Source organism: Eptesicus fuscus, chromosome 5, assembly GCF_027574615.1.
Source record: "Eptesicus fuscus isolate TK198812 chromosome 5, DD_ASM_mEF_20220401, whole genome shotgun sequence".
NCBI lineage: Eukaryota > Metazoa > Chordata > Mammalia > Chiroptera > Vespertilionidae > Eptesicus > Eptesicus fuscus.
In genome coordinates, this window is record NC_072477.1 from 38,814,189 (window position 1) to 38,830,040 (window position 15,852).

At 34.6% G+C, this 15,852-nt stretch overlaps 1 protein-coding gene across 7 annotated transcripts in view; it reads left to right on the top strand.

Annotated features, from left to right (window-relative positions):
• DDHD1 (DDHD domain containing 1) overlaps positions 1-15,852 on the top strand; it is a 101,417-nt gene that overhangs the window by 27,104 nt on the left and 58,461 nt on the right. For 4 of the 7 annotated variants that reach the window (XM_028141743.2, XM_028141739.2, XM_028141742.2 and 1 more), the window contains exons 2-6: positions 1,655-1,828; positions 2,408-2,428; positions 10,674-10,775; positions 13,473-13,601; positions 14,754-14,901. In XM_028141743.2, coding sequence (XP_027997544.2) covers positions 1,655-1,828; positions 2,408-2,428; positions 10,674-10,775; positions 13,473-13,601; positions 14,754-14,901 — 574 coding nt within the window. The remainder of the gene's footprint in view (positions 1-1,654; positions 1,829-2,407; positions 2,429-10,673; positions 10,776-13,472; positions 13,602-14,753; positions 14,902-15,852) is intronic. The other 3 variants (XM_008139044.3, XM_008139042.3, XM_028141738.2) reach the window with 2 other exon arrangements.

Here is a 15,852-nt window from a genome sequence, read left to right on the forward strand (position 1 = left end):
CTGGAGACACCCTTATGAGGCAAGACTTGCTTCCGTGGGGCTTTTGTGCTCACTGAGTCTGCCCCCTGAGTGTGTCCCTTATAGATCTGAGGAGTTGTAATCTGGATGGTCCTACTCTGACCCCTGGGTACACTGGCTCTTGGATCTCCAAGGAGGTGCTAATTTAGCCTTTGCCTGAGGCCACCCAGCAGGAGCTACAGAGAGATCTGCAGATTCCTCCTCTTTTTTGGGGTTTTGGAGGTGCCCAGATGAGGCCCTGCTGTGAAGCAGTGCAAGCTGCTTTGAGGCCTGGGGCCTTCTTTTGAATGTTTTGGGTCTCTCTGACTCAGCTGCAGTTTGTTAGCTATGTTTAGATTTCAAAGAACCAGGCCATTCATATGCAAAAGCCTCTGCGCTCAGCTTGGATGGGCGGAGTCTCAGGGCGGAGCAGACAGCAATGGCTTCCCGTCAGCCCTGCCCTAAGAGGCCACCGGGTCTCAGTGTCCCTTGGTAATTGATTTGTTTATTTAAATAAATAGCAACTGAAAGTCTTAGGCTTACAGGAACAGTGATTTAATCAAAGAGTTATTTAGTTATTCAAAAATGTTTTCCTTAATTATTTTTAAAAATTGAGGCACTTACTAAAATTAAAGGTTTCAGTTATTCAGTAATTCTGCGAGCCTATAACCTACATAGTAGCTCTAGAAAGTGCACACACGTTATTACTAAACTACTTCTGGGAGTTTTTTGTTTTGTTTTAATATATTTTCAGAGAGGAAAGGAGAGGGAGAGAGAGATAGAAACATCAATGATGAGAGAGAATCATTGATCAGCTGCCTCCTGCACGCCCCTTCCTGGAGACTAAAACTGAAATACCAGTGTCCTGTTGAGAAATCGAACCATGACCTCCTGGTTCTCCTGGTTCATAGGTTGTCACTTAACCACTGAACCACACCAGCCAGACTACCTCTGGGAATTTTTTAGCAATACTAGAGGCCCAGTACATCAAAATTCATGCACTAGAGGTGGGGATGAGGGTCCCCTCAGCCCGCCCTGCCCCCGGGAGTCCTCAGGGGCAGGAGGCAACCTGGCGATCAGGGGAAGGTGACACCCCCATCACACCTCTGCTGCTGCCACTGCTGGCAGCACAAGCCTAAGCTGGCCCTGTTTACCTGAGCCTTGGGCGGCCCTGGGTGGTTCCGAGGCTTGCCTGCGCCTTGGGCCGGCCCTGCATGGCTGGAGGGCTAAGGGTGGGACTGGCCGCACCCTGCGCCTGACCCCAACCCCCTCGGGGCTGAGGGTACTGGGTGTCCCCATCTTGTGGCTATGGGTGCTGCCATATTTGTGACAGCATGACAGCAATTTGCATATTCCCTCTTTATTAGATAGGATTCTTAAACCCCTTAGCCTCCTAATTTGGTTACTCATGACCTCAGTTATATAGATAACTGCTCATCTACCTTTCCAATACCAAAGTAACTTTTATGTTTAATATTTAATGAAAGTAAAATTATATGCTGAAAAAATTATATTTTGTGGCTTAAAATCTGAAATTTAAAATTTTAGTCATGAAAGTCTGTTTTAGCAATACAAAACATAAAATTGTAATTCTGTTAGGAATTTATGGGAAGTTAGAGGATCTTATAATGTATAATTCTGTGATTTCTCTTTTTAGAGGCTGATAAAATACCAGTAATGCGTGGACAGTGGTTTATTGATGGTACTTGGCAGCCTCTAGAAGAAGAAGAAAGTAATTTAATTGAGCAAGAACATCTCAGCTGTTTTAGAGGTCAGCAGATACAAGAAAGTTTTGATACGGAAGTGTCAAAATCCATAGATGGAAAAGATGGTAAGACCAATTAATATATTTAATACATTATATAAGCCAAGTTGTTGATAAAGTTTAGAGTTGTTTTTAATTTTGACAAAGTAAGTTAGGAGTATTCAGATTTATAAAACTTCTCATTATTTTAAACATTTGATAATTATTTTAAAATTTAAAATGTCTATAAATTTCTGAACTATCTCAATTTCTATTTTACTTAATGTGTATGTTCAGTGGCATAACATGATTTACTATAAATAACAAGTTGTCATAATGTGCTCTCTAAATTCATTCTTTTCAGTAGTTTTTAGTTATTAAAGAAAATTGAACTTATAACAAGATCCCTTGTCATTATATCAAAAGAGCAGTTTTGTTCATATTAATTTATTTTGTATATCTCTTAGATGTCTCCATATTAATAACCAACTTTTTTTAAACAATCTACTCCTTACATTTCCTTATTCAGCACTTGAATATGTTTGCAGTAGTTTAAAATAATTATATAATAGCCAAGATTACTATGTTTTGTTATGTCTAATCTTTGAGTAAAATTCAAAATATGTGATACATTTAAAAATACTTCTATTGTTCCATTTACTGCAGGCAGTGGGATCAACTATTCTGGTGAGTATAACAGTATAGGTGGATTAGAATTTGTAGATTTCTCTTTTTTTAAGTGTTTCTTCATCCATGCTTGCCTTTATTTGGGAGGTTTCTTGGCAAGCCCTGTTAAATCTGGTAAATTAAGTGATTCTTTTCCTTCCCCTCTTAAACATCTCCAAAGCAGAATATTGATCAAGTAATTCACTGAATGCAGTTTGGAAGAAATGAATGTCATTGGAAATAGTTGTTTATAGTTTATATAACATAATTAATGGCAAAACAATAAGCTTTAAATTGGCTTATTTTTTTCTTACAAGTAATAAGAAACATCTCAAGTCTTTTCTCTGTCCTACTCTTTACTCTTATCTCTCCCTAAACACACACACACACACACACACACACACACACACACACACAGGCATGGCAACTATAATTTAGCTTATACCAAATTAAAATCTCTTTTGTATCTAGTTGATTAAAAGTTTACATAATTGAGGAAAGTTGTGGCTTCTGAATAAATTGGTAATTAAATCTAACAAATCCTATCTAATATAAGAGTAATATGCAAATTGACCATCACTCCAACACACAAGATGGCTGCCTCCATGTGGTCAAAGATGGCTTCCCCCAAGTGGACACAAGATGGCTGCCACAAGATGGCCGGCAGAGGAGGGCAGTTGGGAGAGACCAGGCCAGCAGGAAAGGGCAGTTGGGGGGGACCAGGCCTGCAAGGGAGGACAGTTGGGGGGGACCCAGGCCTGCACGTGGGGTAGTTGGGGGGGACGTGGCCTGTAGGGGAGGACAGATGGGAGGGACCCAGGCCTGCAGGGAAGGGCAGTTTGGGGGTGGGGGGAAACCAGGCCTGCAGGGGAGGGCATTTAGGGGCAATTGGGCCAGCAGGGGAGCAGTTAGGCATTGATCAAGCTGGCAGGGGGAGTGGTTAGGGGGTGATCAGGCTGGCAGGCAGAAATGGTTAGGGGCAATCAGGCAGGCAGGCAAGTGAGAGGTTGGGAGCCAGCAGTCCTGGATTGTGAGAGGGATGTCTGATGCCTGTTTAGCCCCATTCCCAGCAGGATCTGTCCTAAACAGGCAGTCAGACATCCCTCAAGGGGTACCAGATTGGAGAGGGTGCAGGCTGGGCTGAGGGAAACCCCCCCCCCCCCCCATGCACAAATTTCGTACACCGGGCTTCTCGTGTATATAATAATAGTTGTCTATTATGTACTAGATAACATAGTCTAAAAATTTTAAATATCATTTTCCTAACCTGCAGAGTCAAATACGTACTTATTTCAGTGTAAAATCCAACATCAATGTTTTTAATTTTTTTATTGATTTGAGAGAGAGGGGAAGGGGAAGAGAGAGAGAGAGAGACATCAATATGAGAGAGAAACATCGGTTATCTGCCTCCCTTAGGTACCCCGACTGAACTTGCAACCCAGGTATGTTCCCTGACCAGGAATCAAACCCCACCACCTTTTGGTGTACAGGACGATGTTCTAACCAATTAACCCATGTGGGCCAGAGCCAACATCAAGGTTTTTACATATCAGTGTATAAAGAGCAGTTCAGTGTCTACAGAGCAAGCTCTATGTACATTCCTACAGATTTCTGTAGAGACAATACTTTCCCAGTTATAGCACAAATAGTAAATTTTACATATCTGTGATCTTTTATTAGTGCCTAAAGTATTTACAACCTCTCATCACCACTACCAAAATAAACACAAAAGCCTACTTTATAGTATTTGAAGAACTGACCTTTATATCATTTCATTGCTATTGGAGAATGCTGAATTCTGGATTTGTCCCTTTCTATTAATTCTCCTTAAGTCTTGCCTTAATTAACCCAGTGTATCCACCCAAATTCTTTACTATTAATGTACAGTAGGTCCTCGGGTTACGTCGGAGATCCATTCCTACAGCGCAATGTAACCCAATTTTTGCCGTAAGTCGGAACCCACCTACATAAGCACCTACGTCACTCACACGGAGCATATACACTGCAGTAATGAAGTGAAATAGTAAAAAAATTTAAAAGAAAGATAACCATTCCTGACCTTTACTTGTGGTAAATAAATAATAAAAAACATAAAAGCACATATGTACATCTGTCGAAATGACGGAACTTTTTGACGAAACCGGTTTGGCTCAGTGGATAGAGCGTCGGCCTGCGGACTCAAGGGTCCCAGGTTCGATTCCGGTCAAGGGCATGTACCTTGGTTGCGGGCACATCCCCGGTAGGGGGTGTGCAGGAGGCAGCTGGTCGATGTTTCTCTCTCATCGATGTTTCTAGCTCTCTATCCCTCTCCCTTCCTCTCTGTAAAAAAAATCAATAAAATATTTTTAAAAAAAGAAATGACGGAACTTTTTTTTTTTATAAACAAATGGGAGATGGCGAGGTAACCACGAAATGACGTACGTTGAGTCCGACGTAACCCAAGGACTGTCTGTATGAAAAATAAACCCCCAAATCCTAAGAGCTTAGAGGAGAAAAAGTGTGGTGTGAATAATAAAAATATAAGTATATTGTTTCTCTTTCTCAATTTGTTTTCAAAACATTTTTTATTCCACTTGCTCATTCATCCTGTGCAAGTTCATCAGCTCTGTTTTATCTCTAGATCCCATGTACTTGAAATCTTGTTTCTATTACAGTAAAAATTAGAATTTCACGTGTCATCTATATTTCTACTCCCTATTAAAATGTTAAATGTAGTCCTCGCCAGTGTGGCTCAGTTGGTTAAGCGTGGTTCCCTGCACTGAAGGGTCACCAGTTTGATTCCTAGTCAGGGCACATACCCAGATTGTAGAACCAAGTAGGTGTGCTTGCAGAAGGCAACTGATTAATCCCTTCCTTCCTTCCTTCCTTCCTTCCTTCCTTCCTTCCTTCCTTCCTTCCTTCCTTCCTTCCTTCTTTCCTCTTTCTCTCTTATCTCTCTCCCTCTCCCTTTCCCTCTCTCCCTCTCCCCCACCCACCTCTCCCTCTCCTTTTCTCTTTCTAAAATCAATTAAAAAAAAACACACATTTTTTTTTTTAAAAAAAAGGTTAAATGTATCAGGATACTTCCATTTTCTTCACAGTACCCTAATATGAGCCGATCATTTAAATAAGTCTGATAAAGAACATAGTTTATTTGTGTGAGTAGATTTTCATTATGCCTCTGCGTGTGTATGTTGATTCTAGAGTATCAGTGTAGGATATTATAATAATATTTTTTGCTAGCTTTAAGGATATACCAAGTACACTGAGTGGTAAAATTCTAGTTAGTAATAACAGGAAATTGTTAAACTGTTAAAACACTTTTGCATTGTAATCTTTCAAAATGATGATTTTTTGAAGTTCATTAGAAGAAAACTTTCTTTTTTAAAATATACTATGGCATGTCAGCAAAATATCAGCATATTTTATTATTAACAAAGATTATAAATTCAATTCAGTATATATGCTGTTGTCTTAAATTTCCAACCATTTTATTCGTTATTCGGTATTATGTAAAACATTTATGTGTTAAAATGTGACATTTGACTTTGAAGATTATGGAAAATTTGGTTGTACATTTGAAAATTATCATTGGTTTTAAGGAAAAAACAGTTGCTGTCCAAAGAGATATCTTTGTTGGAAAAATAACTCAAATTTACAACTACAAAGATAAAATATTACAAACTTTCATTTTGCTTCTTACCACCAGGCTTCTTAAATTTCATATTTCATTAATTTGAGGGGGGAGATATCTTTTCCACCTAAATTTTCTCATGTATATGTGATAAAGCCTGGCTCTTCATATTTTCAGGAGAGTTTGAATGCTTTCATGTGCATATAATACTGTGTGCTAGGCACTTTTCTGAAAGAAATAGGGTTTCTAGAATCACAAGGGTATTAGCCTTTTGGGAAGGAAAAGCTTACAGATGAGAACAGTTACAATGAGTAAGTACAAGATAACACAGTAGATAGTGACTATTATACACTCTGAAAAGAGATTTGGAATAAAGAGAGTTGTTGATTACAGTGCAGTGGAGTTATTCAGGTGAGGCTTTCTGCGGGAGGGGGAAATCCCATTTAATAATTGAAAGCATTTTAAAATATAGTATTTAGCAACTCTTATTAAGTTCTATGGGGAATTGCTAAGAAACTAAACAGAATTCTTGCCTTGAAAGACATTAAACTAAAATAGTACTTTTTCTTTCTGACTTTATCTTTATTTTGGTTAGGGTAACTATTGCCACAAGTATAATGGAAATGTTTACTATTTTATCCCTGTTCATTTTCCTACTAATTTAAAAGTAAGCATTGAATTAAATAGATTGTGCATAACTCTTTTAGCACGCAAAGATTTGTGATTTAGATACTTTCATGTAATTTTTTTTTTTTTTTTGAGAGTTAAAATAAAAACACTGTTCTTTTCACACCACTTCCTAGGCTAGGAGACATTTATCTAGAAGCCAAACAAATGAAAGTCTAAATTTCACTGGGGATGAATCATACAAATAAAATCAGGCCTTCAAATAAGTAATTTTGTAAATACTGCAACCTAATACTAGATTAGTATCTTATTCATTTTATAATTCATCTATATAAAGCAGGAATCAGCAAAAAATAGCCAGTTGAACTAAAAGAGTTAGTCCTGCATCTCACTGTGGCCAAAAAATGCATAACCTCAATCTATTTGTGAAAAAATGAACTCAAATTGAGAGATATTCTGCAAAATACCTCTTCAAAAATGTCTAGGTCATAATTAACTAGCTGGAGGGAGCCTTTCACAATGTATATCTTCACCACAATAAATACTTTAAATATTTTGTCAATGATAACCTTGAAACTGAAATATTTTTAAAATGTCAAAGTCATGAAAGACAAGAAAAAATGAAGGAATTTGTCACAGGTTAGAGAAGACTAAGAAAACGTGACAACAAAATACACCATGGTGCCTGGATTGGGCCCTAGGACAGAAAAGGACATTAGTAAAGAAACTGGAGACATCTGAATAAAGTCTCTATTTTAGTTGATAGTATGGTACTAACGTTAATGTCTTAGTTTTCACAGTTGTTTTATAGCTAAACTAACATTAGGGGAAGCTGTACTATTTTTGCAACTTTTCTATGTCTAAAATTATTCCATAATAAAAAGGTATAAAAAAAAACATTTTTAAAAGTCCTAGCCAATTTGGCTCCGTGGATACAGAGCATCAGCCTACGGATACAGAGCATCAGCCAGGTTCAGTTCCAGTACATATCTCAGTTGTAAGCTTGATCCCCAGCCCTGATCGGGCAACCAATTGACGTGTCTCTCTCATATCGATGTTTCCCTCTCTCTGTTTCACCTCTTCTTCCACTCTCTCTAAAAATCAATGGAAATATATCCTCTGATGAGAATTAACAAAAAAAAGAAGAAGAGGAGAGAGAGAGTAGAGGGATTAAAATAAAATAGTAAAAAGCATTTAATTAAACCCCCCACACACAAAAAGAAAAAACAAAACAAAAACAGGAAAGAAGTAACAAAATACAGATGGAACAAAGAAAAAATAAATGGGAAATGATGGATCTAAATTTGCCCATATCGATAACTATAGTAAATACATATAAGTGAGCTAACAATCCAATTAAAAGGCAGAGATTTACAGATTTTTTAGGAATGCAGGACCCAACTATATGCTGTCTATACGAGTCACATTATTAATACCCAACTATACGAGTCACATTATTAATAATGTTGCAGATGGGTTGAAAGTTTAAAAGTGGACTTTTTACTGTTCAAACTAATTTGGAGTGCTATGACAGTACAGCTGTCACATTTGGCATGCAAAGTTGTACTCATTTCTGTCACTGTTGCTGAATAGGGATATCCCAAACATCAACATGGAATTTCAAAAGTCAAAAAGACTGGGGCAGGAGAGGAAAGGGGAAGGTTTAGAGAATTCCCACCATCTAGTTCTTAGTTATTAATTTTTATAAATTTATCTAACTTAATTTCTCTGCAGTCCAAGAAGATTGCCAGTTTTCTCATTACATTTGGCAGGTTTGAGATGTACAGGCCTTCTTCCCCTGAAGTTGAGTTTATCCAGATTGCCAGCTTTTATAAAGGGAAAAGTTACTGAGTTGTTCCATTCTAGGAGTTAGTATGCCATCAGCAACTGCCTTTTTGATGCTCTGTTGCTTTTAGAATTACATATTGAAGAAAGTGTCTTTAAGAGGTAAATTATAGTAAAGAAATTTATTAGAAATGCTGTATTTTATACTTTAAATATTTTATCTTTGTGCAGGACTTAAAAGAAAATTTTTATTAAATGCTAGCATCTAAAAAGTTAGCACTTCCAGTTGTATTTTGAGTTAATATATATTTTTGCTAACACAACATAAGAATTTCTAACTAAATGTTTATTTTAGAAAAAAGAAAAAAGTAATGCTTTCTGGCACTTGAATTTCTTTTAATAGTGATTTCTGTTTGGATTGATAGTAAACCCTTTTGTGTCTACTGTACTTTTGTGATAGTTTGAGTTGAAAAATTAAGCTCTCTAAGCTAACAGGATGTTGTAACAAATAATTTGAGCAAATTACTTTCAAGTGAAAATAGGAATTAAATTTGAAAAAAAGAACCGTATCTATTTAATTTTATAAAAATGTTTTAAATAAATATGCTCCTCTGTTTTTAATGTTTTGGGGTGTTTGCCCTTTTGTTAATTCCTAATTTATACTATTCCTTTAGAAAGGAAAGCCTTTCGTTTTTGCATCTTGACAAGCTTTCTGAAAGCTTTTGCATAATTTTAAAGTGGTCATTATGGTTCATATGTTTCCTATAAGTTCTCTTTTAGTAAATATGGAATTGGTTCGTGTTAGTTGTACTAGTAGATTTAGAAAATTTAAGTTCTGTTTCTTTGGTTAATAAACTGTCAAATCTGTGTCATTTTGATCTACTTGGATATGTTAGCTTTTTCCTATTGATTTTTTTTTTCTAAATGTTTTGTACAAGTAGTACATCTACTCCTCAGTAACTGACCAGAAGGCTCATGAACAAAGAAACATTTTCAGTGATGAAAATTGTTTCAGTTGTCATTTTCCACCCCCTGTGACAATGAAATGATTTTATAATCATGATATTACTACCCATTTTTAATCCTAGTCTATAGTTTTTTATATAAAGTGCCTTGTAAGCATTTCTCAATTACAGTGATTGCACCAATCTTTATACTTCATCTTTGTATGAAGAGATTTTTTTTATATTTCTAGTACCATACAACAGGAATTAAATATTTTCCCATTTGCACAGTAACTAACCTTTGAATGCCACATTAATGTAGAAGGGAGTGAGGATGAAAGTCAAATGTTTTAGAACATAAATTTAAACTAAATCACAAAGGTTCTGTGGTTCATAATAGTTCATATTAACTGAACTATTAACAAATGAATTTGTAAGTTCAAAGTGGATTTTAAAATAATTGCTTCCTTAAAGTATAAAAAAAAGATCTATAATTAGCAATATTTGACAGGGGAAGTGGTGACTTTAAGGTTCAAATTATCTACTGATTTGCCAAATATCAAGTCTGTCCAACTGTACTCTGTGTAGCCTGTTTCATGCTTACAAGATGTCAGCATATATTTTTACTAATGACCTTTTTTCATTATTCTATCACTAATCTTTCATTTTTTTATCATTAATAACTCAGTTAAAAGTAGAGCTTCCAATTTGATTTTTTTTTTTTAGTTTCATTTTTAAAAGTCTTTTAACAACTTGAACAGTTGTGAAAAGGATATTGTGTTTCTGTAGGAAGGCTCCATTATACTCCAGTAATCAAAAATATCTAGTGGAATGTATACTGTCATATCTTCTCACTGAAAGCTGAATTAGATATTTAAAATGTTATTTATTGCATTCTCAATTTGCACATCAGTTTTTAGCTGTCATAGCCACAAATTGGGTGAGAGTAAATAACCTTAGTATTGTAAAGATGGGGATTATAAATCTCTTGCACATACAAAAGTGCTGTGCTCTGTCTTTTTATTCTACCTATGCAGAGACATTAAAAATAATGGTTGCATAGTTGTCTTTAACTGAGAAATTTAGATATTGTTTGCCTTTTTTCAGTAAAAGTAGAGCATATATTTGATAAACATTGATATTTTGCTTCACTGACTTTTAATTAGAAATTATATAAATAAAGCATTTAGAATGTTTGTCAAATACAACTCATTTTTTAAAGTTAATAAAATAAAAAGGCAAAATAGCAAACCTCATTTAAAATATACTTTGAAGCTCAGTGTTTTTGCTTTCTTAGTTGCCTACCACCTCCCTCCCTTCTCCCTCCCTTCTCTGTTCAAATGGAGAGGATATAAGGCGAGTACAGATGCGGCAGGTCTTAAACGAAAGCGTTTCCAAGGTACAGTAATTGTAGTTTCATTTCTCCATGTAGTTATATTCCTGGCTTATAGCACTTAGTTGTATTTAGAGCATTCAGTTGTATTTAAGACATAGAAATTATTAGTATCAGTATTTAAAGCATAGAAATGTATACATTGTGCTATTTTTTAGTGTTAATTATACGTGCTATAAACATTTGTAAATGATGTGTGTAGTCCAATAATGGGATATTCGCCAGTTTTAAGAATGAAATTTTGTTGGCCTAACACTATTCTCTTAATATCTTGATCTTGAAGTTTCACTGTTTTCAACATATGTTGCTCAAAACTATTTTAACAAAAATATGGTTTAGAAACAGACAAAAAGGCTTAAATTAGTGACTTGGATTGGACATAGAATTGGAAAAGTAAATAATTGTTAAAAGTAGTCAAATATTTTCTTTAATTTATGGAAAGTTCTTTTATAAAGCTGAGTTTGTACGTTGTTTTCTTCGGAACTGAAGATGTTATTATTTGTTACGTTAATTGCATCTTGGTCTTGTGTTCAATGTTAGTAATGTGTCCTGGCAGGTAAGTTAAATACAAATTAGTTTCTCATAAATTTTTGAATTACATTTGTAGCATAGCTAATAAATACATTTTCCTGGAATGGATTTACTTTTCTATGTATTGTGGTAGGAAACAGGTTTACAGTCAAACCTCAGTTCTCGAAAATCTCACATCTGGAACAATTTGGTTGTTCACAGAAAAAATGTCTAGGTTGTCCAACCAAACTTCAGTCCTTGAACTGACAACCCTTTCAAGCTGATACATCAGCATGACAAAAAGCGTCTCTCAGGCAACAAAGGAAAGAATGCTTTTGTTGCTGATGAAATCTAGCACAATTTTTCAAACATAACGAAGCCATTAAGAGTGCTAATGTTGCTAAGGGTGTGAAAGAAGCAATGGTCACTGGCAACTGAAGAGGTAGAAAAACTTGTTGATTTGGATAAAGGAAAAGCAGTCAGCCAGTAACAGCCCTTTCCGAGGCAGTGATACATAAACAAGAAAAGATGCTGCATGCTGACCTAAAAGACACCCCTGAACCGAATGCTGAAAGTGATTCCTTTAAGGCTGGTAGGGGATGGTGGTTCAAAAAATTTAATGAAAGTATTTATAGATTAAACAGTACCTTAGACATGTACTGTATATAAGAAAAGTTAAACAGGAATTATTTTGAGGTCTGGAATGGATTAATCAACTTATATTATTTCTAATGGGGAAAAATGATTCGGTTTTCGATCAAATCGCTTCCAGAACAGCATTCTGGAACAAATTAAGTTTTAGAACCGAGGTTCCACTGTACATAAAAATGTCTTAGGATCTTAGATCTTGACCTAGGTTATATATATTTTTTCATATTTAGCTTGAGGTTACTTTCAGCCCATCTTCAAATCAAAAGAATATTAGATGGTCCAGTAATTATTCTGTGTCAAGTCACTTTATCTCTTTGTACCTATGTGTCTTTGTATATAATGGGAGATAATATTTTGCTTAAAGAGGATTTTTAGAAAATAAATCAAGCATAATGATCTGAAGATGCCTAGTTTTCTGAATATGGTATATTAATTGTTCTTACTTCTATACCAGAGATAAAGGAAACATTTAAGTTCTTCAAAATATAATCATTATTAAATTATGAATTAGTGGACATGTTATGACAATTTCCTTGGTTCATTGCTTCCACAAACATTACTAAATTTGTGATACATGTCAGACACTTTGTGAGGACACTGTGTTTGGTGCTAGTGATACATAATAATCAAGACATAGTTCCTGCCTTACAGAGTTTATGAATTTCTGGAGCATATAGGTTTGATTTTTTTTAACTCATTTTTACCGACCATACAGCAGTTACAGAAATGCAATAAAAGCATACTGATTTGAGCATTATAAAAAAAAAATTGATTTCTTACTAAAACATCTTTCAACTTTGAATTTTTCTTATGGTGAGCAATATCCAGTGATAATTGGCTTTAATATCCATTCCAGAAATATCTTATACTCTTGTAAATTAGATTATTTTCTTCTCAGTTTAAAGATAATTTTTTTTCTCTATGAGACTTGTTTTATTTTGCACTGAGTGAAATTTTCACAGATCCAAAAATAAAAATCAACAGAAGAAGTGGAACTTAAGTTTCTGTGTCAAAGCTATTGAGGACTTTGGAATAGTACATCACCTGGGAAGGCAGTACTTTATCAAAACCCATTAACTACTTGTTAGAGCAGGGGTCCTCAAACTTTTTAAACAGGGGGCCAGTTCACTATCCCTCAGACCATTGGAGGGCCGGACTGTAGTTTAAAAAAAAACTATGAACAAATTCCTATGCACACTGCACATATCTTTTTTGAAGTAAAAAAACAAAACGGCAAAAACACCCGCATGTGGCCCGCGGGCCGTAGTTTGAGGACGCCTGTGTTAGAGGTTAAAATTTATGGTAGTTAAGCCACTATTCCATGTTGTTATAATAAGTTGTCATTCCCTATTGCATGGCTAATCATTTACAAAATAAAGTCTCTATCCATTACTTGCTTTACATTAATATGTGTTTCAATGAAATAGGTTTTTTTTATTGAACTAAGTTCATACATAGATTCAAAAATCTGTGTATTATAATTTTTCACACAAATGGAATTTATCTTGGAGACCTTCAATCAGTTTTTCCTTTTTGCAACAGCTGTTCATAGTTTCAAGTTGAGTCGAAATCACGTGGACTGGCACAATATGGATGAAGTATATATTTATAGTGATGCAACAACATCTAAAATTGCAAGAACAGTTACCCAAAAACTGGGATTTTCTAAAGGTAATTGTTAAATATTGCTATAATTTGTTAAAATTTGGGGAATCTGAGTATTTCTCTTATATTTAGAATAGACTATTCAAATTATATTTTTAGTATATTTTAAGTATGTGTTATAGTTAATGACATTTACTGACCTGTTAAATGAAACATTTATTAAGGTGATTAACTTGACATGTATTCATCAATGAATAATTATATATTTAGAATGATTTGACAAGATTAATAAAAAATTCTTTTATACTTATAAAAGCAGTCAAATCCGAGGTACTAGTGTGAAAATAAAACTTTGATATGGAACCATAGCATTAAAGAAGATGAAGACTAAAAATTTTTCATTGGACTTAATGAAATGAAGGTCATTGGTGATTTAGATGGATTGATGGGGCAGAAGCCAGAGTGGCATGGGTTGAAGCTTAAGTACAAGGTAAAGAAATGGAGGCAGGGTAATAGACAACTCTAAAGACCTTTGACAAAAAAGAAGGAAAAGAGGGAATGTTACCAGGGAAGATATGAGAGCATTATCAAAAAATAAATTAAAAAAAAATTTTTTTTTCAAGTCTGATATAATTTATTTTATTATCCAATTTTTGATTTTAATTTCTTTGATAGCAGGTGTTCTTGAATATTGTTTTATATGTTCATTAGTTGGTTGTATTTGTTTTGTGAATTACCTTATATCTTTTTCCTGTTTTGCTGTTTGAATCTTTTTCATTTTTTTATAAGTAAGCTCTCTTTTTATATTTAGGCAATTAACTTACCGTGTATCATATTTTATATAAATTTTCCCAGTTATTCATCTTTTATTTTTGCTTCATGGTATTTTTTTATAGAGAAATTTAAAATTTTTAAATCTTTCCACCTTCCCATGCTGCCCAGAGGTCCGGAGCTGTGTTCAAGTCTTTCTTCTTTCCTTCCTTTTTTCCTTCCTTCCTTTGTTTTATTTTTCTTTATGGTTTCTGGCTTTGGTGTCCTGTCCAGTTTAACACTTCATATCAAAGCCAATCAATATACATCATCTTACAAATTTTATCCCTTCCTAACCCAGTGAAATTTTTTTGTAATACTTTATTTTTTTCATTATTTCTTTCAATATATTATGAGAATGCTATTTTTGGAATAAACAATAAATTTTGAGTCATAAATTTTTTACAGCATCAAGTAGTGGGACCAGACTTCATAGAGGTTATGTAGAAGAAGCCTCATTAGAAGACAAACCATCTCAGACAACCCACATTGTATTTGTTGTGCATGGCATCGGGCAGAAGATGGACCAAGGAAGAATTATCAAAAACACAGCCATGTGAGTTCTTTGATGAATACATTCTCCATCTAGTTTAGAATCTAAACTTTGTTCCTCACTATCTTCTTTCATATTTTCTTCCTTTTTTAAAAAAAGCCACTCCAGATAATTATAACCAAGTAATTCAGTAGACATGGCTGCTTGCCTAATCAGTACCTACTTATGTGACCATTGAGAACTATTAGTAGTGATGCTTGGAGTGTAGAATTGTGTAAGTTTACTGTAGAAAAGGACAGCATTTTAAACAAATGTATTGTTTTTGAGTTTTTAACTCAAAATCAGGGTTCCTCAAACTCATCACTATTGATGTTTTTGACCAGATAATTCTTTAATGTGGATGGCTGACCTATCAGTAGTTAGATATTTTAGCAATATTCCTGACCTCTACCCACTAGTTGCAATTAGAACCCCTACTTGTAACAACCAAAAATGTTTCTTGACATTGCCAAGTGTCCTCTGGAGGGAAAAATTGTCCATGGTTGAGAACCACTAGTCTAAATGAACTATTTTGTTTTTGTAAATTCAGATAACAAACTTACCACTTCCTAATAATTATTTCACAATGAAAAATATAAAAACTGTACAGCCATCAAAGAACTTGTGTGTGTGTGTATATATATATGTGTGTATATATATATATATATATATGTGTATGTATGTATATATATGCATATATACATATATATATATATATATATATATATATATATATATGCATAACCCATAGACACAAACAACAGTACAGTAAAGGCTTGGGAAGGGGCAGGAGCCAGGTGGAGGGGGGTCAAAAATGAATATGTGAGTAGAATAATAGAAATCTTAAAATATTTTTTCTTTTATATACTCATATTTGTTAAAACTGAACATTTGAGAGGATGAGAAAGAAATTGTTTTTTGGTAACCCAGAATGTATTTAGGTCTTTTAAAATGGCAACTTTGGGGATATACAAT